The 27,715-nt window shown below is 44.5% G+C and overlaps 2 protein-coding genes across 6 annotated transcripts in view; one reads left to right on the forward strand and one right to left on the reverse strand.

Annotated features, from left to right (window-relative positions):
* WDR4 (WDR4 tRNA N7-guanosine methyltransferase non-catalytic subunit) overlaps positions 1-6,296 on the forward strand; it is a 19,613-nt gene extending 13,317 nt beyond the window's left edge. The window contains exons 8-11 of the mRNA XM_079304687.1: positions 331-395; positions 1,037-1,220; positions 2,094-2,163; positions 5,195-6,296. Of these exons, the coding sequence (XP_079160813.1) occupies positions 331-395; positions 1,037-1,220; positions 2,094-2,163; positions 5,195-5,376 (501 nt within the window). The 3' untranslated portion in view covers positions 5,377-6,296. The remainder of the gene's footprint in view (positions 1-330; positions 396-1,036; positions 1,221-2,093; positions 2,164-5,194) is intronic.
* A 16,588-nt stretch (positions 6,297-22,884) lies between these two features.
* The window catches only part of PDE9A (phosphodiesterase 9A), a 53,091-nt gene continuing 48,260 nt past the window's right edge, over positions 22,885-27,715 (reverse strand). For 3 of the 5 annotated variants that reach the window (XM_079297652.1, XM_079297651.1, XM_079297653.1), the window contains 4 exons: positions 27,311-27,415; positions 25,811-25,939; positions 25,529-25,624; positions 22,892-23,949 (listed from right to left, as the gene is read on the reverse strand). In XM_079297652.1, the coding sequence (XP_079153778.1) occupies positions 23,899-23,949; positions 25,529-25,624; positions 25,811-25,939; positions 27,311-27,415 (381 nt within the window). In that variant the 3' untranslated portion in view covers positions 22,892-23,898. Of the gene's footprint in view, positions 23,950-25,528; positions 25,625-25,810; positions 25,940-27,310; positions 27,416-27,715 lie in introns of all 5 variants that reach the window. The other 2 variants (XM_079297650.1, XM_079297654.1) reach the window with 1 other exon arrangement.

The raw sequence follows: 27,715 nt of genomic DNA on the forward strand, positions 1-27,715 counted from the left end.
ATGTTTTTGCCACGAGCATTGCAGGGGAGAGTGTTTGAAGGCAGTGTGTTTTCCTTCATCTGTTGGTTTGTCTGTTAAGAGTAGTTCACTCAAACCTTTATTTGATCTCTGGACAGTGTGGAAGGGAGAAGTGTAGAAAACTTCATAAAACAGCAAGCTCTGGTACAAAAATATCCTTGACTGCAGTTAGAAGGTAATTAAGTTGCTTAACTTGCTGTAAATTAAGACATCTGCTAAATTTTAAGGGCTTATAGTGAAATGGAATGTGAATTTTCTCCTCATAAATGGCCTTAACTCACAAGGATTTGGGTTTTTTTCTATTCTTAATAGAAATACACTGTGTCAAGAATAACCTACTGCTGTCAAGGTGGTTACATTGCCATTCTGTGTGACAGGTAAGAATAGATGGACTAATGCTTACAATCATCACAGCTGCTGCAAAGGCAGGAGCAGCTTTCCCTGCTACCTGTCCTGGCTTTTCCTGAGCATGGAGTTCTTGGTACTGTGGATCTCCAGATGTCCAGGAATGCCTGTGGCCTCCCAGGGAGCCTCTGAGTGCAGAGGGGAGTGCAAGGGTTACCTGGCTTAGTTAATTTTTGTAGAGTTTGTGCTGCCTTTCCCTCAGTGAGGAAACACAAGGCTGGGATGTACAAGAGCTGGGGGATGTTTTGTTTTGGCTGATGCTCAGCTGTGTATTCCTTCAAGTGCAGCCCTGTAGGCCAGTGTGTCACAGTGCAACACTCCTCATAAAAGTCCTTAGCAATCCTCATGAAATTCCCTTTACTACCCTTTCTTCTAAAGAGGAGACAGCACTGACTGCTTTTTCTTTCACATAACACTTGGAAAGCTGTTTGACACTTTGGGTATTTACAGCTTCTGACTCAGATCATGTAAGCAAACAGCATTTGAAGTGCTCATTCTAACCACTTGGCTTTGGCTCTGTTTGGAATTAGAGTGGGTGTCTGTAGTTTGCTGTACAAGTGATGGCTGTAGGTGGACTTGGTAATAATGGTAATTAAGTTTTTCCTCTCAAAAGTATTCCCACAGTCTACATCTTTCAGCTTGATGCCACTGCCCAGCAGCTGGTTTACAAACAGCAGATCCCTCTGAAACACAAAGGCTGGGACATTGCATTTGAGGAAACAGGAGACCTGTGGATTTTGCAGGAAGACAAGGAAGCTCCTCTTCTTTTGTACAGAGCATGTGATGGACAGTGGAAGGTATTTTTTTAATGTTGAAAATCCTGAGTGTTTGGTGGTGTCTTGAGGCCACCACCACTACAGAAGTGGAGTTTGCTGTTCCCTGAAAGCTAAAAAGTCACCTTTCTCTCTGTCTTGAGATGGAGTAAAAGCCTTAGATACAAATCTCTTCTCACCTGTGTGTGATGCTAAGGTGTCAAGAGCTTGTTGAGCACCAGTGTGTCTGTTCTCAGCTAAAGCTGCCATCTGGCACAGCAGGACCAGTGTTTGGCAGTACTCAGTACTTTAGAACATTGCTGAGCTTTCTGTGGGCTACACTTGATGTTTTTAAAAAAACCCACAAAAAACCACAAACCTACAAAATCCCTCTGGGTTTGCTCAGGAATGCTTTCCACACAGCTTTCATTGTGCCTGCCTCTGAGGCATCCTTTGCAGGACAAGGCATTCTGAGAGCAGTAAAGGGAATTACTTGCTTTTCAGTGAGAACAGAGAATCAAATTTGGGATCTGTACTATCAAGTTCTCTTTTATTGCCTATTAAACAACTGGAAATTCATTTGTTATCCTTGTAAGTCCCTAGCTAATTATGGTCTGTTTGTGGAGTGATTTTAAATGAAACTGCTGAGTGTGTTCCTTGGGATATTTCTTCTTACAGATTAGCAAGTGGGAATCAATCTCTGTTCAAATGGCAAAGCATTCCTAGCAGAACTTGAGATCTCAGGCCAGGTTTCAATAACAGTCCTAGAAAAGAGGAGCCTGGAAGAGATCATGGAGGTTTTACACTTCCTTTGTTTTACTGCACTCTTCTGAGAGCTGTTGCATTTTTCAGCATGCTGTGAAACATGAAATTACCTGTTAATCCCAAAATAACATGATGCCTTCCTTCTTATCCCAGGCTGTAACTGATGACAAAGGATTACAGAAGATGTCAAAATACATTCAAGACAACTGGACAGTGTTTGAAGGTGAGAAATTTGGCCTAAAGGTTTAGGGAATGCAGTTTTTACAGCTGAAACATAAGATGTAGAACAAGATTGGAGTTCAGGTGAGTTCAGCTGGCTGTTGAAGTCAGTCTTTTCTCAGTGTCATCACTGTCTGGTGTGGAAGTCAGTGCAGATAATGAAGTGTGTTCAGGGCCATGTTATCACAGAACCATGTAGGTATTTAGAGCTGAACTGCAGCCTTGTAGCATTTCCACAGACACCTTATCAGAGGGTTGCATCCAGACAGCCTCTGGCAGAGCTGCTGGAGTCTGTCTTACTGCTGTGCTATCAAATACTGCTGTTTGTTGTCTTGTCTCCTGCCTGGGTGTGAGACTTTATGACAGGTGCAGTGGAGATAGTCAGGATGGAACAACTGTGGGAGGAGCAGCTCTGCTGTAAATATGGGCTGTTGGGTCCACCTTGGCAGGGCAGATGATGTGGAGCCTGCTGTGACTAGAAGGTGTGACCCTGGATGGGACAGCAGATAACATTGCTTAGTGTCAGGGCTGGCTCATTTTGTTTTTGCTTCCTGCCCCACTCCCAGTCTCTGTCAGAAAAATAATGCCTAGTTTCCTTATTCAGAAGCACCCTGTGTTTCCAGGATTTTTTGTATTATAAAAAACACACAGCTGTATTATAAAAAACAAACATTATAGCAGTGGTTATGGCTGCAGAGTAGAGAAGGGCTGTGGCATGTGCTAAAATCTCAAGTATGTATTAAAACTTCATTCCTACAAATTTCTGTCCTGTACTTTGCTGGGAGACTGAAATCTTTCTGTAGAAATGTGTTACAGTTCCCACCAGTGTTATGGTCTGTTCATGGGGGCTGTATATAAAGATGGAAGAGCTGCAGAAATGCTCAGTCTGGTGTAAAGTCTCCTTAGTACCTTTACTGGATGGTTTAGCATGTAGTGCCATTAAGTTGGTCATTAAATTGTAATTAAGGTGGTGCAGTCTTTGCAAGTCAGGTGCTCCTTTGGAAGGCAGATGTTTTCATGGAGATGTTGCAGACTTGAGAGTTACAGCCAGGCAGGTAATTAGGAGGATGAGGTCTGAGTAAAAATGAGCAGAGAGAAGAAAAGAGAGCCAGCAGGGGGAGAGGTTCTGGGTGTAATTTGCCCGTGGAAGAAACAAGTGTGAAGTGCAGTCACCAGCTCATCTGCAGCTGGGAAAGGAGCAGGGCTCACATGACAGGGTTCATTATTGCTAATTAGCAGGGGCAGCTCACTTGATGAGCAATTATTCCAGTGCATAATTAGTGCTTCAAAGGTAGTTACATCTTCTGAAACATTGTTGTTACATTCAATCCCTGCATATTGTCCTTTTATAAACTTCTCTTCCCTGTCAGGTTTGTGTAGGATTTAAGATGCAATGGTTGATCTGGAAGCATCACAGAATCCTGGGATGGTTTGTGTTGAAAGGAACCTTAAATACAAGACAATTGCAACTCCCTGCTGTGGGCAGGGACATTTTCCACTAGTCCAAGTTGGTCAGAGCCTCATCCAGCCTGGCCTTGAACAGTTCCAGAGATGGAGCATCCACATCTTCTCTGGGCAACCTGTTCAACCTCACTATCCTCAGAGGGGAGAATTTCTTCCTAATATTGTATGTAAACCCACTCTCAGTTTGAAGCCATTCCCCCTTGTGCACATTAAACAGTTTGACACTGTTCTATAACTGATCCCAGAAAGGATTTAGTGCTGGTCAGGTGGAGAGCAGCATGGCTATTCAAACTGGCAGCATGCAATTTCTTCCAGGGCCAAAGCCCAGTAAAGCCTGTATGAATGCAACACCCCTGAATGTGAAAGCCTGTGCTTTCCTGAGTGCTACAAAGGGAAACTTGCTTTGTTTGTGTACCAAGAAACAGGGGGATGCTGTATGTGGGTTTCTGTGGAGTAGCACACTTAACTTCAGGACCTATCCTTAGTAGGTATTGGATTTCTCTTCATTTATCCTCTAAAGATTGTGAATTTTGCTAAGTGGGAAAAGGTGAGAACTGGAGATAACTGGCTTTGTCAAGTGCTATTCCAGCATTTTTTTAGAAGTCTGGACCAAGCCAGCTGGTCTCATTCTGTGTTCTCTGTAGAAACAATCTGATTAGGGATTTTTGGATAGCAGCTCCCTGTTAAACTCACCTAAATCTAGAATCTTGGGGATGCTGTGAGGAATATTCCCCCGAGTTCACAGAAGGTATAACAAAGCCATTGGAACAAAGGCTTAGGAATCAATGTGCTATGGAGACTCTTTGAAGTCTATTCCTTTGTCCTTCTTTTCAGTTAATACTCTAGGAGAAATGCCAGCTAAGCACAGTTAGGTGTCAACTCCCTTTGTAGTGCTTGGGTCTCAGGGAACATCTTCAGCAGTTCAAAAACAGAAGCCCTGAAGTTTGCAAGTGTGCAGTGTGTGAGGAGAGCTGTGTCCTCTCTTTGCTTCACTGTGAGGTGCTTGACTCTGCATGATTTTTTTAGCCTAAAAATGGAGGCTGTGCCTGGCTGGTGAATACTGAGCAGGTGCTTGCCAACACAAATCAGGCTTACACAGTGTAAATGTTGATATTTAATCACAGAGTGGTTTGGGTTGGAAGAGACATTAAAGATGATCTCATTCCATCCCCTTGCCATGGGCTGGGACACCTTCCATTATCCCAGGCTGCTCCAAGCCCCATTCAGCATGGCTTTGGACACTGCCAGGGATCCAGGGATAGTCACAGCTTCTCTGGGCACCTTGTGCCAGGGCCTCCCCACCCTCACAGTCAAGAGTTTCTTCCCAATATTTAGTCTAAATCTGCCCACCTTCAGCTTGAGGCCATGCCCCCTTGTCCTCTCACTACATGCCTTTGTGAAAATCCTTCTCCAGCTCTCCTGAATCCCCTTGAGATATTGGAAGGCTGGTACAGTGGACAGGACCACTGTAAATGGATTAGAATGTCATCACTTAAAATTACAGTCCAGGAAGTAATCAATGAGACCACTGGGGGAATGAACACCTGTGTTCTTGCTTTGCCCAACTACAGGTTTTGTTGGTGCAGAGAGCTACTACAGCCACCTCTACAAGGCCTCCTTTGATAACATGGATGAGTACCTGCAGAGGAAGGAGGAGAGGTTGCAGCAGCAGAAGAAGAAAAGGCAGGATCTGCAGCATGGCTCCAGTGGGCAGGCAAAAAAAAAGGTGAAGACTGAAGAGCCATCCCTATGACTGCTGTGAGCTTGTGACCTTTGCCTTGAGGAAGGGAAGTGATCCAACTGGGGACTGTTTTTACATAAAAAGTGAATTATGCAAAAGGACTGGTTTAAAGTTTTATTCAGGTTTTCAGGCAGGCTGATCTGACAATATCCTGTTGGCACCAAATAATATATTTACAACATACCTAAACTTTCTAGCAGAATACAATGTTAGTGGCTCAGTCCTGGGAATCTCTGATGCATGTTATATGAATATTGGAGATGACATTTTCCTTGGAACAGGATTTTCTTTTTGCCTACTGTGTTCAGGCTTTTTCAGGTGGAAACATGCTGATTAAAGTGGATGCAACTTTGTTTTTATTGCTTTTGGTTTGGGTTATTTTGGGTTTTTTTAAAAAACTTTTTTTAAAAGTCTGTTGGTTAATGTAACTAACAGTGTACTTGGGTATGGGAAAGGGTGTGTAGAAAAAATTCTTGCTGGGTATGAGGGGTTTTAGCTGAGACTTTGCCATCTCTGTTTTTATCCTTACATTTGGGTTCATATGGTTGGGATTCTGCCTAGCTTCTAATCTATTACTTCTTACTTGTGGAACATCTCTACAGGAAGAAGTGCAAAAGTTAATTTTGTATGCTGCAAAGTAAAAGTAAAATGTGTCAGTCAACATTGTGTTATTGGAAGCTCCTTCCATTGCAATATGATCCTACTGGTGTCTGTGAAAATCATTCCAGAGGCCTGGGAACAAAATCTGGAGTTCATCCTGCTTTTTTCATCAAGAACTTTTCCATGCTTTAATTATCCAAGAGATACATCTTCTTGAGAAATTATCACTAAGATCCTTGTTGGGGCCACTTCTTGTTTCATCAAGGGCTAGAAGATGTGTTCATCTGCCAGATGGTGTCATGTTCATGTGGAATATAATGTCCTTCACAAAACCAGGTGTGGAAATCTGTACAGTCCATTAAAAGTACTCAGAATTAACCTGTGCACTGTGAGTGCTTCTCTCTGGAGTGTCTGGACACATAGAATTTTTACAGTCAGATGCAGATATGTGGCTGCTTGGTTTGCTGGTAGCTTCTCTCTTTCTCCCAAGGAAGATGCTGAATGTCAATAATAGAGCTCAGCAACAGGTAGGCAAATTTCTTGGTAGTTCACCTAGATGCCATGCTGATGGGCAGCTGGAATAAAAAAACTCTGTAATTTCAGTCTTCTGAAGGAAGGTGTGGGCTGAAAACCTGGACTGCACCTGGAACAGCCAGTGCAGTGGTACAGACTGGTGATGAGTATTTTTCTTGGTCTTCAGGAAAGGGTGAGAAGCTGCCATCTGAAGTGCTTTGATATTGGGTAGGAGTGGTGGTTTGCACACTCAGGCACCTGTGGTGTGATGGTTACTTTTAAAACTTTATATTTTTTGTGTTCATTTAATTGAAGAGAGGCTCTAGGGAAGGCAGTTGGGGAAGCACTTAAGGAAGCTCAGCCTCAGAGTGTAGCTTTTATTTAGGAGTAGAGTTGGCTGGTGTGTAGGTGCTGTAAAATACCACCAGAAACAAGCTTGTATTCACACTGAGCCAGACAGGACAAGAGGAAAAGGTTCTGACTGGATCTTTTGCTAGCTGTGAAAAAGAAATGATCCCATGAAGAAGCTTGCAGACACCATGCAAACTCCAACATTTTTGAACAAATCTGAATCTGCAGCCAGAGCCTGTATTGGGTCACTTCTAATCCATTTTTACACTTGAGGAAAATCAGAGGAGGACACAGGTAACTGCCTTCAGTGGTTGGTTGCAGATCCTGTATGTCAATATTATTGAGTTCTGAAGGATCAGAGACTGCCATGGCAATTGCTGTTCCTGAGGGATGTTTTTCCTCAGCACAGGATAGACCTTGACAGTGATCTCCACTGGCTGCAGGCACTCCTGTGATCCTCACCCTGCTGCTCTGCTGGAAGAAACCCAAATTTTCTTCCAACACTTGAACTCATGACAGATTGCAGTGTGTGGGAGTGACATGAGATGTGATATCTGGCAGATGGCTCAGGCCTTTTTGTTCTTCTTCTTCAAGTTCTCCTTTCCTATTCCATTTCATGTTCCCTTTTGTGCACACAGCAGCTCCTGAGCTTCAGCTGACAGACCACATGTACCTGTGCACTGCTTTGAAGGGCTCTGTGCAAAGTGATCAGAGAAAGGAAGCTGTGATGGAAGGTCTAAATCCTTCCTTTAGAGGTTTTCCAATCTGCCTTGTCTAACTGCAAAACACACAGAAATCATTAAAAGGGAGTGGATACCACTGCTGCAGAGAGGGAGACAACACTCCTCTCCCTGGTATTTGAACTATTTATTTCTAGTGGTTAAACCTGATGTCACTTGCTTGTGTTTATTTTCTGAACTTGAACCAAGGGCTGTCTGTGAGGATGTAGTTTTACAGCAGGACTGGAAACCCTCAAACCATTCCAAGAATATTTGTAGGCCACATAAGTTCACCCCATGCTGCACTGGAGCTTTTTGTGGTCTCTGTGCAACTCCCCTGTTTCTCTCCAGAGCACTGACAATCCAAGGAGCTTTTGAAAATGCAGGTAGGGGAAAAGGTAATTTTTTTCCTCAGTGCTTCAAACCAAATCATCCTTCCTACTCTCAATACTGGGATTTCACTAAAACCCCCTTCAGCAGCACGTAGTTGAACAGAGTGACCTTTTATCTGTCACAGCAGGAAGGAACCCTAATCAAATGCAGAACTATGCTTTGGAACAATCCTTACATTTTTTAGAAAACTTTGAAAACAAGCTTGTTCTATAAACAAAATGCCTGTAAACAAAGATGTCCCTTTAAAAAGAAAAACCCAATACAATATAGTTGCTTTATCTCCAGGCTAATAAAAAGTTGCTGCCTATTTAAGTGCACTCCCAAATTTGCTTCAGCTTTCCTTGCTGAACTATTTTGTGTGGAGTGCTTTGATCTGAGGAGAACACAGCCTGTGGGTTTAACTCTTACTGGTTGTTCCTGCTGCCATCAGTCCTGGTGACCTGGTGTGAAAGCAGAACAGGGAGTGTGGTGAGGGAAAGCACAATGTGATCTGTCAATAGCTGTGGATGCAGAGGCTGGAAAGAGAATTAAATGTTGATATTAAATGTATTTGTCCAGATTATCCCCCACTACTGCAAACGAATACTTCTTTCAATATTCTATTTTCCCTCTCCTTTTCTATTAATAGAGATAATGGATGAAACTCTGAACATCCAGAGGAGTGGCTGCCCCTCATTTCCTAACCAGCACTTCCAGCTTTGCCTTTGAACAGCTTTTGGAAAACTTATTAGTCATTGCCCATTGGAAATAGGAGTTGGATGCTGTTGGTTGCTTAATTCAACATTGAACTCAAACAGCTCTTTATAGCTGGGTGGAGATATTAAATCCAGGGAATCAGCATGAAGCAAATACAGGTAGAATCCATGGAGCCTCCCCTGCTTCTGTCAACAGCAGGGCTCCAGCTCTCCATGGAAAAGCTTTGTGCAGTTACTCACCTCTCAGAGATTTATCACATTTACACCTGCAGGGAGGATGTAATATTTCTGCATGTTGCTTAAAGGGATAATAATTTAATAGTCTTATGTGGCGTGGAAATTCTAACTTGGGAATGTCAGACTTAGTCATATATATATGTATATATATATCTACAGATAGAAATATATACATTTACACACACATATATATAAATAAATATGGATAAGATATATATGGATATATGTATAAAAACATATGGATATATGCATGAAAATTTTTATATGTAAGAAATCTCCCACCAAAAAAAAAAAAAATCCCCAATTATTCATGGACCCAAACTTCTTCCTAACACAAAATAAGGAGATCCTCACCATGTGTTGTATCTTGCTGTTACATCACCCTTTGGCATAAGCTTCATTCCATGGGAAAGGAATTGCACTGCACACTGCATGTGGCCCTCACTTCCTCAGCTTCCAGAGGAGAAAGAGACAACCTCAGGATCCTGTGAAATGTCCAGGCAGCAGCACAGGTTGGCACTTTGGAGTTTCTCATGCCTTGTGTTAAAGAAAACACAGTATAAACAAGTAGCTGTGGTGTTAATCCTTTCTGAAGTGACTGCTGGAGGGAGGCAGTTACAAAACACAATATTCAACATGGAAACACAATTAAAGCATCCATTTCTGGCATTCCATCTGTGCAGGTTTTCAGGCTTGCAGCTTGATTCACTGCCTTTACAGCTGTGCTGCAACCCACTAGCATTTTGTGCTTTTAAATAAGAGCTGTGGTACTGTATTTTCTCATTAGCATGTTGTCAAGATGGCAGCATCCCATATAAATTCTGGTTAGTTTTGTGCCATGCTGGATGTCTAGGATGTCTCCATTGACATTCCCCCTTTATCACTGCAGTATTTCACATAGCTGTGCTTCCTTTGCTTTCTAATATTTCAAAGCTCAAGAAAGGCAGAATGTGACACACCAGCTATATCAAATTAAAAGCAGTATTACTCTGATTTTTTTTCCTGGCCTTTGGAAGAATTCATATGATTATCTACATGCTATATATTATATCTATTCTAAGAGCTATACTAATATCTTCTACTATATTTAGCTTTACCTGAAGTAATAACTCATCATTACCTCTAAAGCCAACAGTATTCAGCAAATAAACCAGCAATTTGAAAGTGAAAGCTTCTTATCTTCAAGGAAATAATGATAGTAGTAATTAGTCACTGTCTCTTAAGATTTGCATGTACTGTGTTTCTGGAATACTTGACTGGGAAATTCTGCTTGGTAAACAAGGCAGAACTGCTCTGTGTCAGGCAACTTCAAGTAAGAGCAATATAAATCAGCTGGTACTTCCCAGCTTCCCTGAAATCAATGAGAGTTTCTATAGGGAAAAGAGCAGCTTTTACCTGCTTGTTTAAATACAGAGGCACAGGGACTTTGGCCATTACATCATGAAATTGAATTTTAAGCCTTTTCCATCTCTTGCCACTGCCTTCATTAAAAGCCAAAAAAGCTGTCCAAAACCTCAAAGTGACCAAACAAAACCCCCATGGCAAATTAGAACAAAAGAGCCCAGTGATCCCTCTGCTCAGTGTAAAGCCACCTCAATAAGATTGCAATTTTTTGGTCAAAAGTAGTCATATCAAATCAAGCTCTGCCCCTTTTCTCCTCTCCATGGTGCAGCTAGGAGGAAGTTTCAGCCACTCCTTGTTTTGTTTCAGCACAGGTACAATCTACAATAGAGAGAAAGAAGAGGAAAATCCTCCTGTTTCACCTTTACAACTGCACAGAACCCAGACACTCACAGAACTCAGGTGTAGCAGCTCTGGATGTGTCAGACACCAGCAGGGAAGAGCTGCTGCTTTTCATTTTTCAGTTTTCAGTTTTCATTTTCTGTAAAGAAGCAGTGGGTATATTCAGGAGGGCATTGGAAATGAGCTAAATCAAAAGAGGTTCTTTTTACCCTCTCAGCTTTTTGTTGTGCTTGTTGGGAAACCCAGCAGTGCTGTTGAGGTAGCAAAAGGGAAATCCAGGTATGAATTTGTAAACGTGGTAACTGCACCACTTAATGAGTGGCTTGTCTGCAGTTTCTTCTGTCTTCACTCAGTGTCAGGTTTAAAAACATAAAGGAGATGAATCTCCTCGTGTTCAGACTTGGCTGTTTATTAAATCTTATCTAAAGTACAGAGAGTTCTGCAACACATCAAGCTACCAGCTAGAAGTGAGCAAAATAGAGACAAATCTAGCTAGTTACAAGGTCTTTTAAAGCTAAACAGTCCAGTAGAGAATTAACACCTATATTATTTATACTTTTGACCCAATAACCAAACAACTGTGACCCACAGTGCAGCACCAACTGTCCAACCAAAAACTACTGCCTGAAACCATGAAGAAGAAGGAAGAAGACAGAGACACCACCCAAAATCATCCACCTTGTCCCATCCCTATTACTATATTCTAAAAACCTCAAATTTAAAACCCTTCACCATGTGAAATCACAAAATTCTATTCTGACTACACACCCATGATTTTAACTCCATCACTCAAATTTGGAAGCTTCTCCAAGGCTTCAGGTCCAAAGCAGTGCTCTCCAGGGCTCAGTGTCACAAAGCACAGGAAACTCAAAACTTTTCTGGGATTCTGGGATCCAGCATGAGTTAATCACAGCTGCTGTGGTTCTGAGGAGGTTCCCAAGACATTTGCTGCCCTGTGGCCTCACATGTGGCTTTTCTGGCACCACAGAGACAATGTCTCTCTCCTTGCTTTCCCTTTGCCACCCTGCCCTGGCACCTGGATTGTCCCACAGAGGTTGGGGGATGCTCTCTGTGCCTCTGTTTGTGCTGCATCCTTTTCTGGGGAGACAAGGCACAGCAGGAGCTGCTCTCTCCACTGGCTGGGTGAGGAAAGGAGGCTCCAGTGCCTGCTGAGGGATGTGTGAGCCATCAGAACCCTATAGCCAGCTCTCCCCTCAGGTTTGATATGTCTTCTCTGCCCAATTCCCCTCCCTGCATCACCCCACCTGTGCTCTGGCACCCTGTGTGTGTCACAGGGACAGGAGTGACAAGTGCCAGGCTCTCCCCGCAGGTGTCACTGCCATGACTGCAGCAAATGGTTCAGTGGTGAGAAGCAGAGCAGCTGCTCTCCTGACAGGGCTCTCAGGAGCTGCAGCTGCCTCCTCTTTCCCACACTCATCCTTTATCAGAGATGCCACCTCGTTTTTCTGCAGCCACAGGCAGGTCCACGTGCCCTGTGTGCATGGGGAGATAGAGGGAGGGAATTCCTCCCTGAGAGGGTGCTGAGGCCATGGAACAGGTTGCCCAGATAAGCTGTGGATGCCTCAACCCTGGAATTGTCCAAGGCAGGGCTTGGAGCCACCTGGGATAGGTGTCCCTGCCCGTGGCAGGGGGTTGGGAAGAGATGATCGTTAAAGTCCATCCCAACCTAAATCATTTGGGGTTTATTTTTTTAATACAGATCACATCAAAGTTGCAAGAGATGAAGAAAGGGTCAGGAAATGGCACTACCTGGTAAGCAAAGAGCTCTGCAAGAGTGGCTGCCTTTATTCCTGCCTGGGGGATATCAGGGATGAGCAGCATTTCAGCACTTGGACACAGAGACAGGGGACTGGCTGTGCTGGGGACACACTGGAGGAAGCGTGGCTGTGTCTCTAGCTCACTGCAGCCATAGATTTACAGGACTTTTTCAAAGGGCATGTAGTGATAGGCAATGGATAATGGGTTTAAAGTGAGAGGGAGGGTTAGATTAGGTTTTAGGAAGAAATTCCTTACTGTGAGGCCCTGGCACAGGTTGCCCACAGCAGCTGTGGTTATCCCTGGATCCCTGTCAGTGTCCAAGACCAGGCTGGATAGGGCTCTGAGCCACCTGGGAGAGTGGAAGGCATCCCTGCCTGGCAGGGATTTTCAAAATGAGTTTTAAGATCCTTTCCAACTCTGTGTTCCGTGATGTTTTCCTGGGGCAGGAGGCAGGGGACAGGAGGTGTCACTGGGGCTGGGAGCTGCTCCCACCCTGGCAGGGAGGGCATTTGCAGAAGCAGATGCCAGAGAAGCCAACCTGCCCTCAGGCTTTGCTGGCAGAGCAGGGGGAACACCTGGTTTGCAGCACTCAGCTGCCAGGACCTGCACAGTCACTGCCCACATATTGTGCTTTATCTTCTTTTTTCTTCTCTGCCAGAGTTGGGATTAAAAGAGAGATGGAATTTCATGTTTGGACTCAGATGTTTATTAATTCTTATCTATGTTACAGTGAGTGCTACAGCACTTCTGGCTAACAAGCTAAAAATGGTGATGTATCTTTCTGTCTCTCTACAAGGTCTTTTAAACCTAAACTGTCCAATTAAGAACAGACACCTAAATTATTTTTACTTTTGACCCAATAACCAAACACCCGTGACCGCAATGCAGAATTTTCTATCCAATTACAAAAGTACCACCTAGACCATGCAGAGGAAAGAAATCTCTGCCCCAAAACCCCCATCTTGCTTTATATATATTACTATATTCTAAAACCAAAAATTCTAAGTTTTTTATCATGTGATATTACACACTTCTATCCAAACTACACATTAGTGGTCTTAGTTCTCTCATTCAATTTTGGAAGCGTCTCCACAGCCTCAGGTCAAGTGCAGTGTTCTCCTGGGGGTCAGTGCCTGACAACACAGAAAGTCTGAAATTCTCAGTGACCAGGGTTCCATCACCCACACCCACCTCACTCTGGGCAGAGAAAGCTCCTGTCCACTGCACTCATCACACACACACAGCCAAACAAAGGGAATTCAGCCCTAGTGAGCACCAGCTGCTCACTTTTAGCCTTGACAGGAGGAAGGGCAGCTCCTCTTGCAGAAGACACATCTGCACCACCCCTGAGGTGGGCACTGCTTCCCCCAGCCCTTACTCACCTGGAGGGGGTGAAGTGAGTGATGACATTCTGCCCTGCTCCCCAGGCAGCACTGGGCATTAATCCAGAGGATTCACATGTGGTGAGTCAAGTGCACCCCCAAGTAAAGGAAAAGCCTTTCCTGGGCTGGTTTTGCCCCAGTGCTCTTTGCTTTGTGCCCATGAGTTCAATGGGCTCTCTGCACTCAGCTGGGCTGAGCACAATGTTCCCAGCTCAGCTCATCCACTTACAATAAAATGGCTAATTCATGAGGAAATCATGTCTAAATTATCCTGGTTTAAACTCATCAGAGGAGCTGGACATGCAAGGGAACACAGAGATCTGGGGCAGGAAGGGTAAGTCTTCCTGAAGCTGAGGAAGTGAGGAGATCCCTTCTGTAGAATTTCCAAACAGGATCCTGTCTGTCTGTGGAGGAGCTGCACCAGTCCCTGCACACCCTGCCATGGGTAATCAGCAAATCATTCCTGAACAGGAGACACAAACTGTGGCCATCATTGCCCCTGCCACAGCCAAGCAAGAAACTTCAGGAAAAAAAAAAAAAAAAAAAGAGTGCAATTGGCTTTGCACTGGCAATTTTTTTCCCTGGAAGGATGTAATTAGTGTTTTACTGATCTGCATGGCAGAGACTTTCCTGACTCCTCTCTCAGATGATCTTGGTGACCAGAGGTGTGTCTCTCTTGGTGACCAGCACTGTGCTCACACAGAGGATGACAGCAGGACCTGCACAGGGGATGAGGTGGGAGGAGGAGTTGCCTGTCCCTGCAGAACATCCAGCACCAGCACTGCCATCATCTGCTGACTTATCCTAGGGCATCACTGGAATTCATTCATGTCCCACTATGTGGTCAGCTCCTCGAGGCAGAAACTTCATTTAACACGTGCAGACTGCCCAGCAGTTTGGGGCTGCCATGGTGTGTTTCTTCCAGAGAAAGTAACATGCAGGATTAAAAGTGGAAAGAAAATTAATGGCATGTGCTCTAACTTCTCCTAGGTAAAGGAGATCCCCATTCCCATCTTGTCCTGACAGATATCTGTCTGCTGGTGGAACGTGGTTGTCCCTGGAGAAAGATGATGAATTTTAAACTGAGGAGTCCCAGTGGGCAGTTCTATGTGGGTAAGCACTGTGGAAGTGTTATTAGAGCTAGACTGGAGAAGCAGTGTTTAGATTTGAGATATTTAGTCTAAGATTTGAGGTCAAAGTTGCAACTTGAGCCAAACCCATTTCACATCAGAGACCCTCACTAGGACCTGTGATTAGTGCAAAATTGCCAGCTGGTAAATCTCAGCTTGATATGGAGGAAGAAAATACTGGAAGAACTTCCTGGTAAACCCAGTGTTGAGAGGGTGAGCTCTGGCTCCATTTCAGCTCTTGTGGTTTTAGGGGCTTGTTTGTCTTTCTGGTGGCTGTGCCTGTGGGACCACTCAGGGCTGGAAGGCTGATGTGCATTCCTTATGGATTCATATTCCTGGCAGAGGTGTATGAAGTGATCAGCAGCTTTTGATAGTTGCAAAATTTACTGCCACCACCATGCAATCACTGAGAAAAGTGGCTATTATCTTCTCCACCCCGCTAACTCCTTGAGGACAAAAAAATAATCTAAAAATTTTCTGTAATTTTCTTCTTTGATCCTCCCTTGGCAATTCTTTAGAACAGTGATTGTGCAGCTGGGAGTGGGGAGAATGATGTGGGTGTCATGTGAAGGATTTCAATGTGTTTTGTGAAGGGATAATGAAACAACCCTCAAAGATGGGGAGTCCTTTCAAATGATTAGTCCCCTTCACCTGTGTAAAGACAGACATCATTAATATTCTTCTGGGACTTTGTGAACAGTATGTACCAGCATGAAAAGAAATACCAGGCTCTTTTACATGTCCTTGTTATTGTGCTGCTTTACATTTAGATGGGCTAAAAAAAGGCTCTTAATGGACTGGAGTGGCTAATACTATAATGCTGAAAAAATGAGATAGTGGAGAGATAAAAGGTTTCAGCTTTGGGCAGTGTGGGGCATGGCTGGAGCTGATGCCAGCTGATGAACCTGTATTTGGGCAGGAGGAGGTATAACCATGCCTGATGGAAGCACTGCAGCCATCACTGGCAGGAATACACCTGTTATCCCCCTTACATCCATGAATCTCCAGCTGGAATTTTGTCTAATGAGCCTGGTCTGCAAATTTGTGTGCAAATGGAACTGCCAAACCTACACTGGTAAAGGTTGTACTGCAATGTGAGAGACACACCAGCAGCATGGAGACATTTACCTGGTGTCCAGGTGACCCTGTTCAGCAGCAGTGACTTGGCACTTTGCTCTTAGCTAAAGCCAGCCCAGCCCTCACCTTTATTCTTCACACCCAGGTCCAGGTGATATTTACAACAGGGGGATTTAAAACAGAATGATTTAATTATGTATTTTCCTCTATCTAGTGTTCTTGCTTCACTACAGACCTTAGTACTCTGGTTTAGACAAACCTCAATACTTTTATGATTAACACAAATCTTTTATCAATTATCACAGGCACCTTCCTAGACCAGCCCAGTCCATCCTTGGACACCTCCAGGGCTGGGTCAGCCACAGTTCTCTGGGCACCCTGTGCCAGGACCTCTTCACTCTCACATGAAGAATCTCCTCCTAATGTCTCATCTAAACCTACTCTCTTCTAGTTTGAAGCCATTTCCCCTTGTCCTGTCACCCTTGGAAGGGACTGGCCTTGCTGGGAGTGCAGATTGGAGCATGAGCTCCCCTTCCTGCAGATGAGAATTCTGCTGTGCACCGAGGGGAATGGCAGAAGGATCTGGCTGCAGATGCTCCTCTAATCCTGCAGGGATTCCTCCTCCTCTGCTGGGAAAGGCAGGAGGGAGAAGGGAGCCCACAGCACAGAGCATCCCTGCCAGGAGCAGCAGAGCTGGGATGGGGCAGCCAGGGCAGCCTGTGCCCCTACCCAGAGCTAATCCAGGCACTCACCTGCCCTGGTGTGTTTGCAGAGAAGCTCATTTGCCAGGCAGTTCAGAGGAGACACCAGCCTGCAGCTTCAGGAGGACTGCCCTGTGTAAATGCACATTTAGAGGCACATTCTGATATGAGTCAAGGTGGTGAAATGACATTTTTGCTGAGCTCTGAAGAAGACAAGGCTAATTTTTTTTTTTTTTTAAAACATTTAATTAATTAAATTTATTTTAAAGTATTTAATGAATTAAATTAAATAATTTAATTCATTAAATAATTTAAATATTTTAATACTTATTAAGTAAATTATTTAATATTTTAATTTTTATATACAAACCTCAGGCAAACCCCATCTGGCAAACAGGTTTTGATTTTGACCCCATTGCACGGAGTAATAAATCCATCCATGAAGCACAGCACAGGACTCAGTTCTCTTTGGAAAGGATGTCCCAGGAGCTGTTATTCCCTTTTACAGTCTGCAAACACCATTCTCACTCTGCAAACTCTGAGTTCCTCCTGCAAGTCACGCCATGGAACCCCTGTCCATGCACAATGTGTCTTTCAGAGGGAATATTGTCTCCCTGGTTAAAGGTTAACAACTGGGATGAGAAAAGACCTCTGTCCTAGGGATAAATTCAGAGGTGTTACAAGGCTGTTGCACTGGAAATAATGGACTTCATCTCAGCATTGAAAATAGTAAACAGTCTGAGTTAGCCTGCACAGTCCATGTTTGAAAGAAAGAGTTGTACCACAGTAATTGCTACAAGCTTTTAATACTAATCAGCTTGTAACCTTTTTAATTTAATTTTAGGTATTTTCATGCAAAGGCTGCCTGGATCTGTAGAACACCTACATGAAGCCATGTGAATGTCTGTAATTCACTGCAGATCAAAGCTCTGGGAGCTGCTGAGTGCTCACAATTTTCTCCTCAGCAGAAACAGTCAGATAAATACATAAATAAAAATGTAGGCTTAGAAATGCACTTTTTTTTTTCCCCTGCCTTTTGCATGCAGTTGCCAGTGGGTGAAGCTGGATGACCTGTCCTAGGTCATTGTTTTATGAAGATATCATTGTTTTATGAAGATATATGCAGCACCTGATGCCTCCTGCATGGAGCCTGAAGGTCAAGCAGTAAATCATGCAGGGTGGAGAAATGGCACAGCTGGTAGGATAAAATGAAAGACTGTAAATAAAGGGGAGAATCTTGTAGTTTTTGCCTACTACAAGCCAGAATGACTGCCTGGATCAACAACCCTAAAATGGGTCCTCTGCAAGAGAAGGAGCTGGGAAGAGTCACTGCCCTTTGAGATCTGCCCTTGGCAGCACACATAGCAGAGGAGGAGGAGGAGGATCAAAGTCTTGAGTGAGGAGAGAAAAAAAAAACTACAGCCTGGAAGAAATGAAATCATCCTTCATGACACACACCTTACCTCAGTGAACTTCCAGGAGTACATGGTGCTTTAGACCTATGACACAATAACCTCCAGGAAAATATTTCTTCAGCTCTTCCCCACCATAAGAAATCACCTCCCTGCAGGCACCAGTGACTCCTGGGCAGCACTGGGGAGAGGTGGGAGGGCAGCTGCCACTGGGGAAGCACCAAATTCCCAGAGTGAGCATGGTTTGGTGGGTGTTGAACCTGCTGCCTGCACATTCCCAGTGCCTTTTCCATGTCTTTGCTGCACATCACACTCCACAAGGGCAGCAAGGATCCCAGCCACAACCACCAGTGTCCATGGCTGCTTCAAAGCCTGGCAGGGAAAAGTGGTGGAAAACACTTCAAACAGGCATATTAAGGGTTGGTTTTTAATATAACTCTGCTTGAATTTTTTGATTTTTTTTTTTAATAGCTCAAACACATAAGCACTGAATGCTCATTTCATTTAGCTGAGGCTTGCTCAGTAAAGAAAATTAAATTTTGAGCTTTCAAGTTTGTACTGATTTTTGGGGTTTTTTTGGTGGGGAATTTCCTCATCAGAAAGGAAATCTTTCCACCTTCCTAGGGAGGTGGTTATTGCCCCAAGCCTGTTGGTGCTTAAGATGTGTTTTGTCAATGCCCTGAACAACAAGCTGTAATTTTGGCCAGCCCTGATGTGGCAGCACAAGCACTGAGGGGCAAATTGGCTTCAAGGCTTACCCAGGGCAGCTGCAGACTGGGCATTCCAGTCATGGCTTGGGCACACAAATTTGAGGAAGATTTGTATGTCTTTGTGTTGATTTTCTCATGCCATTTTCCAGCCTGGACTGTGTCCCAGCTGTCCTGAGCCCAGAACACCATCAGTGGGCTGAGAACAAGTTTTTTAAAAATTTTTTTATTTATTTTCTTTTGTATAAAATTACAGAGCTATCCAAGTCCCTGTCAGTTTGGAGCTTCAGGGCAGAGGATTTGCTGGTCTGCCAGCCAGGCTGTAACTGTGCCTCCACACAGTTTGGAAAACAGAGATTTTTCCTCAGAGGCTTTAGAGCAAACCTTGGCTGTGACAACACTGGTTTGCACTTTCCAAACCCTCCTGGTTCTAAGTTTGTCTTGCACCAGAGCCAAGAGTGGTGTTACAAAAATGTCTACAGATAGCTGCTTTATGTGTGTGCTGGTGCCTGAGCACACCTGTGATTCCTGATTGGGTGCCAAAATAGCCAGAAAACTTTTTTTTTTGTCTGTGTAAGCTTGAATTCTCACTAACCAAGTGCCAGAAATGTCTGACCTGCTGGTTACAGCTCCTTCATTTATATGACATCTAAAAAGTGGGTTTGGCCAGAAGTTTTTATTTTCTGATAATGGGAGCTGTTGGTTTTTGCATGCAGAAAAACCACAAGGTGCTTTACAAGTATGGGTCTCCCTGGCTTGCTGACCTGCTCTAGAAGGGATTTGAAGCCAGTGACAGATTATTCAGTTTATTATCATGAATTACTGATTTTTTATGCTATCACAGCATTCACACACAGACCTCCAATATCCCATTTTTTTTTTCAGAGTCCAAACAACATCTCTGCCCAGGCACTGCCCTGGAGAGCTGAGAGAAAGGAGAGATCACCTGCTGTTCTGCCACCCTGCCTAGAAAAGGAGCATCCAAGCTCTTCAATTTTTAACACACCTCAGAAAGTTCTTGCTGTATTTTTCTTGTACTGAGCAATTCTATTGGCAAGGGTGCTGTGTGGAAGAGGACAGAAGGGTGGCTCCAGAACAACCTCTGGGAAAATAAATTTTTTTGGGGAGTCAGAGCAGCAGCTGGGTGGCCCCCATGAGGCTCCTTTCCTATAAACTGTTCCTGTGGGCAGGGGTTGAGTGCTCCTCATCCCTGACAGGTGTGTTCCTTTGTTTTATAGACACAGGGAAGTCAAGAAGATGAAAAACAGGCAAATACAGGGGATTTTGCATTAGTGGGGTAGGTGATTTGCCCACTCTGTTTGCTCTCTCACAGAAACTTTCACAGTATGACAGGAGAAAAAAAGCAATTTATGTGCTTTTAATCCCACAGACTCCCATGAGTGAGACTTGTTTTTCAGGTGTTTTTAGAGAGGAGTTTGCAGCAGAAACCTGCTGTTTAAAATGGGAAAATTGAACAGTGCATGACAGAGCTTCTCCTGACAGGCTCAAACCCCCACACAGAGCAGATGCTGCTGTTACTGCTGCTCAGAAATGAACAATTTCCATGCACAGATCCTCCTGTGGAATTACATGACTCCTGCATTAACAGACACTAAACTTCCCTTATGAATTGGCTGCTGTGGGGGTACTCACATTTTTAAAAAGCTGTTTCAATCCCAAGACCCAGTTTGATCCGATTATCAAACCATACTAAAAAGCAGAGTAATGAGCTGTGGGATCTCATAGCTTTTGGAAAAAAAAAAAAAAAAAAAAAAAAAAAGGAGTAAAATTTCAGAGCTCATCATTAGTTTCCCAGGCTAAATGGTGTGGAATTGTTATAACCCATTTCATGTTCAGCTTCTTTGATCACAAGTCCAGGATAGCAATGCAAGGCTGGGATGCACTTGGCACTGCCACAGATGATGGAAAGATCTGTGTAAGACACCTCCTGTAAACTGAAACAACACTGAGACACACCACTTATTCACTGGGATAGGGGGAGAAAAGATTAAATCACACTCTGTGGGAGACATCTGTCTCCCTGCCTGGAAAAACTTCATTGTCATGCTAAGTCTGGTTTTAAAATGTCACCTTGAAAATGTGTGACATTTTAATGGGCTGATTGCCAAGATTCTCAAATCCTTTAATTAGCATATGAATCACAATGTTAAATATTGTGGGAAAAGCATAAGAAACTAGAATTATGAGAGAATGCCTTGCATTTCCCTTGGTTTAACATATCTTGGGAGGACTGTCTCATAAAAATCTAATATTACAAAGACAAATGAGATTAAAAAAAATACTGTGGTATTCTCATTTATACCATCAGCTGGTTGTGATTGCATGGGGGTTTTTTTAAAATTTATTTTACAGCTGCCTGTGAAAGCAGCCTGGGTGTTGCCTGTTCTTTCAATAACCCTCACAGCATCACCACAGTCACTACTACTGCAGCCCTGAGGATGAGTTCCATTCCCTTTTCCCACTGTTTCTGATGCAGCTCCAAAACCATTCAGCAGGATTTCATCAATGTCTTTTGTTCATCTCTCTCCAGTAAACAGTTTTTTGGTTCCTCCTAAAAATGGTGGAGGCCAAAACAAACCATCAGCTCCCAAAAATCCTTCAGTTGAAGAAAGCTAAGGAGCCTGCACTGTGCAAGAAGCTCCTTTGTGCCAGGCCCATGGTTAGGCTGGTGGGAATTAAGCACATGGATAAATAATTGCTGGATTAGGGTTTGTGGTTAGAGAAAATCCTTCCAGCTGAAACAAAACTTCCTATAAGGATCTAACTCTTAAGAAGTTTTAGTGGGAGGAGGGTGCAGTCAGGTTTGAACAGCAGGTTTTCTCATCTAGTGTGAGCAGCACAGTGCAGGAGCTGACAAAGCCTAAACAATTGTTCATGGCTCCTGCACAGCTCATCTGCCCTGGGAGCTGATTTGTGACGGAAATCTGCTTGAAGGGAGACAGTAAATTTGATTTACTGGTGCAAAAGTAGAGAGAATTCCACAGTGGAACAATCCAGGTCCAACAATCCAATGTACTTTGGATTATAGCATTTAGTAAAGAAAAAGGGCACAAACCATGTAATTCAGATTCAATCTCTGAGCATCAGAAGTTGGAGGTTAATCAAACTAGGGTGTAGTTCATCCATTCATGAAGATGTCTGTGTGAGTTGGAGCTGACCCTGTGCTTGTCCTTTTCCCCTGGGATCTGCTCAGATCCAGGGATCAGAGCCCTTTCCAGTTTGCAGCAGAGAGCCCAAAACCACACACAAAAAGCTGTTTGAAGGAGGAGGCACCAGCAGACAGAACAAGCTGTGAGTCTGTCCTGGCTCTCTAGAAACTTCCAGGTAGGAACAGCATAGAGGGATGGAAGTTTTGAGGTGATTTGGATTTCCCTGAAAGATTGGAGGATAACTGAAATAACACAATTTGTGTGCTAATGAAAGAGACCAAACACTGGAAATGGCACTGGGGGAGAAACAAGAGTTAAACTCGGGATGAATGTGCAGAAACAACAGGAGAATGAGCCTGAATTTCCAGAGCAGGAGGCAGGATTTGCTGTTAGGGTTGGTCCTAGAGAAGCCAGAGAGGCTGAGCTGCCTGAAGTGTTTTTTGGCCATGGGGGAAAGGTTGGTCCCCTCCTGCTCATCTCTGTGACAAGACAGCTGGGGAGCCAAGGGGACCCTGAGCAATGTCCATGCATGGAACTGGTCCCAGCAGCCACACCATGATGGGGAGGACAACCTCTCCCAGCTGGGAGAAACCAGGTGAGCATCTTGGCTGTGGCTGGCTACTCATGGGGGTTTATTCCAGCCTTCCCTTTGCTGAGGTGGGCACAGGAGTCAATCCCAGCTGTTCACACAGCTGCAACACCTGGGCACAGCTTGGCTCCCAACCATCTCAAAGCCAGCAATGGAATTAAACTCCTCATAATGTACCACAGGAATAATTCAAGGCTTCTCCTCCAAGGAAAACCATCCCTCCCCTCTCCTGTACAGCCCCTTGTGTTCATTATGGGAGCACTGGTCTTTAGAAGCATGGACAGTTCTCATGTGAACACATGCACAAAATGAAACAATAACACCCATTTCTGTAGAAGAATATATTATTTAGCAGATCAGTTTAAAAGTAAAAAAAAAAAAAAAAATCTGTACATCTTTGAAGGTGTCTCTTGTTGGTTTGGTTTTTTTTTTTGGTTTTTTTTTGGTTTTTGGGGGTTTTTTTGCATCAACAAGGATAAAAATGTGTTTGCACCATGGTTTTTTCAGCTCTGTGCTCCCTTCTTTGCTTGTGCTGAAGGATCCCATGGTGTCCAGATGCACCAGGCCACAAAGCAACCCTGGCAAACCCACTAAGGTTTCTTCTGATTTCTTCTAGTGTAGGAAAAAAAAAAAAATTGCACCCACTATATTGGGCTTCTGAATGTACTGTGAACACTATAAAATTCAGAGAATAATGAGGAGAAATGTGTCATTAGGGCCCACCAGGCAAACAAAAATGTATGCCAGGACCCTTTTCAGTGTATGAGCATCTGGTGAGCTATGCTGCAATTAGCATACTGCTGTACACATGTAGGGAGTGTCTTGACTAAAACAGCTCCTGCTGCCAGTGGATCATTTCCCAGAAAAGGCTCCTTGGCTAAACTCTGATTTGTCTCTGCAGACTGTGGTCACCAAAAAGGCAGATCTGCTGCAGCCTGTGCAGTGTCCACAGGGAGAATCCTGCCAGGAGCTGTGGTGACAATTCTGGAGCTGGGCAGTCCTGACAGGAATCTGTGGTGAGAATTCTGGAGTCTGTGGTGAGAATTCAGGAGCTGGGCAGTCCTGCCAGGAGGCTGTGGTGAGAATTCTGGAGTCTGTGGTGAGAATTCAGGAGCTGGGCAGTCCTGCCAGGAGGCTGTGGAGGGGATGCCAGTCTGGGGAGCCCGTGGTGTCTGACACAGCTCCTCTGTGAGTTGGCTGCAGGCTGTGGATCCATCCCTGCCACCTCTCCCTGTATGTTCCCACTTGCATTTTGCCTCTGCTTGGCAAATACAGCATTTCTCAAACCAGAGCAGCCTCAGGGCTCATGGTTTTTTAGTTCAAAGGCTGTTTCATCTCACTTTTCAGTAGTGCTGGACGTCAAACCTTCACTTTTCTGTTTCTGCAGCTGGAGTGAAGAGAAAAGCAGGATTAATCCCCCCTGACTCACAGTGCTGCTTTCCAGTGCTGCTGAGAGTCCCACGCTCAGCTCCCCACAAGGCATGTGCAACATTTCCTGGGAAATAACAGGCAGCAGCTTGGAATATCACAGGCATTGTTTCATCCAAACAGCTCTGGATGAATGTCCTGGGCAAACAGAGCTCAGTCTTTCTCATCAGCTATTGTACTAGGCTCTCAGATTATTAATTAAGTCCTCTTGTTTCAGGATATTTCTGAATTCAAGCAGCTCCTATTTTTAAGACCTCTTGTGCCAATACACTGTAATTAAAGCTCCATCAGTTTGTATAAAAATGCTATTTTGACAGCTTTTGTAAAGCAAAAATAAAATCTCAGCTCAACTTGAAAGATGAATAAGACTCAGAAAGTCTGGCAGTTTCATTTGAGTTCTTTTGCCCTTGTTTGAGAAATGCTCCTGTCTAAATGGAAAAATGCCTAAAATACTTTGTTCTCCTTTAAAATTTAGTGCTCTTTGATCAACAAGCCTCAGTACTTGTGCTGCTGAGGAGCTGTTCCTCCAAAGCACTTGGGAGGAGATGGGAGCTACAGCAAAGCTCCTGTTCCACTCATGGATGATCAAATGGAGGAACCTTCATTACCCACTCATCAAACAATATCAGCACAACTGGTGCTCCAGGGCACTTCCCAACTCATTTTAATGATGGAGTGGCTGATCATGTAGTACCCTGCCTATATGATGAATTGTTTTCATGTCAGAAAACTGCCTGCTCTGTGATGCTGTTTGGGCAGGTTTTCTCGTGGATCTTGGCAGGGAAAGGAGGCACTGGAAGAGGAGTGCAAGGAGGGAGTGCAGGGCCATTGTCACAGCTGCAGGGAGCTGGACCAGCACTCTGAGTGCTGCCCTGGCACTGCTCTGTGCCCTGCCAGGCTCCTGAGGCAATGCAGACATGCTGAGAGACAGCAAATGCACCAACCTGGAATTCCCAGCTCCTCTGAGCCTTACAGAATGAGAGATGCTCTGCACATTGAAGTCCCCAATGGGCAATAAAAGGGCTTCACTGGCTGTGTGTTTAATCCTCCTGAGTGCTTTGCATGGCAGAGTGATTCCTCATAAAATGCCAAGCACATCCTTGATAACACACACATGTGACTGGAGGTTCCTTCCCAGAAAATAAACTCATGCACTGGTGCTGCAGATCCTTGAACTGCCCAACCAACCCCAGAACATTCTGCTGCAGTGTAACCCAGGCAAACTCCATCCCAAGGGAGGGCAGACACCTCCAGGGAGAGGTGTTTGCCACTGTGATCCCTTCAGGGGGTTATCCCTGGGTCTGTGCCTTGCAAGCAGCTCCTTTCCCATGCCCATACCTGGGTGGACTCTGCAAGGACAGGTTTTTACTGCTTGTGGCACACACCTCTCTCCAGCCAGGTGTAATAAATGAGTTTATCAAGATAAGGATAATGCCACAAGCATTCCCACTGTTTCAGAATTGACCTGCTGCTTAATTATAATGTTGGGCTTATTCAATTATAATGCTCACTGTATCAAGGAGATAATTGGAGTTTACCTCTTTCATAGCATCATCTATCTGTTTTAACCCCTCGTAGTGGTCCCTGGATTCCCACAGAGGCTGGAGCATCACCTCCTCCACTTCTGGGAACAGCTGTGTGGAAACAAGAGAAAGTATATCAGCATTCCCCCTGCATTCCTCCCCTTGCTGCATTATTTCACTGTACGTGCTGAAAACAGGGTGTGGGAGGAGCACCCCCATTTCCCTGGGTAACAAAACACCTGCTGGGGGTTCAGCCCTGCTCTGCCCCTCTGTGGTGCTGGCCCTGGGTGACTTTACCTTGGTCACTGTTTCGAACATGGGGATGAGGACGAACTTGAGGAAGCCGATCTGCGCCGTGGGCTTGGTGACTTTGTCGCGGTCCATGAACGGCGCCACCGGCAGCCCCTCGGACTTCTCCCGGTCACTCTGGGACAAACAGGGGTAAAGGTTAATCCTTGTAGGGGAGGGAGGAATAGGAATGCCCTGTAGATATGACTGCCTAGCAAAAGATGCTGAGAATATAGAAGCTGTAGGTGAGATTGAACTGAAAGCAGCGTTCCACTGAGTGGCTGGCGAGCAGCAATGTGGATGCCTGAAGATCTTCTCCCTCTGTTAAGATAATGCCAGTTGCTGCAAACATACCAAAAAAGTCAGCAGAGATCTCCTCCTGGCATGACAGGAAAGGTCCAAGATAAGGTTTAGAGTTAAGAAAGTAGTAAAACATGGTCATGTAGAGATTCCTATAGGCTGTATGCAAGTGTTAAATTTGTATCTTGTGCTAGATTGGTTAGTGAAAGAGTAGAATATTCAATAGGGAAGGAAATTCAAGACTTTGTAAAAGGAGACCACAGTCTCTTTCTCTCTCTTTCTCTTACACCCTCGGACACCCTCTCACTCCCTTGCTCTTGTCCCTGCACCCCTCACCCTTGCTTTACCCCCTTTGTTATCCCACTCCTCTGGGCCTGCCTTGAGCTGCATCTGGCAGCTCCCAGCTCAGCCCTGTTCACCCATGCCCGATGTAATGAACTGCAAACTTCGAGACCAGAATACAGAGAGGGCCTGAGTTTGTCCTGACCACCGTCCACCCTCAGCTCCTACAAATGCTGTCTAGGAGGCTGCCAGGAGAGCCATGCACCCAACAGATCAGTAGTCCTCAGAGAGACCACAGAGGTGTCTGAAGATAGCACAGAACAGTGATGTGCTTCCCTCAGGCCAATGTCTCTGCTTTGTGCAGAGCAGCATCTGAATAAAGAGAATTCTCTTCAGTTATTCCTGCTCAGCACCAGCATCAAAGTGTTCACCTCCAGGCTTACAGGGTGGCTGACTCCCTTTGCAAACCCACTGGACTTGTGATGTAAAATATTTCAGAGCATTCAGAAAGTGGGTGATGACTCTTGCTGCTCTCAAAGAGAAGGAATAGTTCTGTGATTTCTTCATTGTTCTCCAGAGAGTGATTTTTCTCAGGAATTCAACCAGAAATTGTATCTCCTTCTTTACTAATCCTTGAAAGAAAAAATCAGTTGCATCCCCTTGCTTACTGAGCAGGTTCCTTTGCTGGCATCCTTCTCTGACTTTCTGTAATAGAAGATTTCCATGGAATCACAGAATGGTTTGGGTTGGAAAGGGCTTTAAAGATCACCCAGTTGCAACCCTCTGCCATGGGCAGGGAAACTTCCACTAAACCAGGTAGCTCAGAGCTAGAACCTGTCTGGGCTGTCAGACAGTGAAGCACATGTGAGGTTTGGAAATAGCAGAAAATTGTGAAATTGTGCAATTGCATTTCTCCCTCACTCTTACCTGCATAAAATACTCCTCCAGTAAGCAATCTACCCAGGGCTCTGCCACTTCCATGGGGCGGACTTCGTTGGAGATGTCACAGCATTTGATCAGAACCATCTTCAGCTGAAAGAGGATAAAACTTAAATGCTGCAGCCCTAAAGCCAGCCCTTTACCCCATCCACAACCTTACAGAGCAGTGGGAGGCAATGCTTTCAACCAGAAAGGACAATTTCAGGATTAAACCAGAGGTTTTAAATGATCTGGATCCTTTTTCATTCTCTCAGCTGCTCTGTGTAAATCATTTATCCCCTCCCTGCCCTGCTTTCCCCCTCTGCAGCACTGGGATGTGTCACAGTGGGATGTGCACTTATCTGCTGCATGAAGAGAGTCAGTCACAAGTGACCATTGAGATTTTTGTGGAGC

The sequence above is a fragment of the Erithacus rubecula genome (genome assembly GCF_903797595.1).
Source record: "Erithacus rubecula genome assembly, chromosome: 1".
NCBI lineage: Eukaryota > Metazoa > Chordata > Aves > Passeriformes > Muscicapidae > Erithacus > Erithacus rubecula.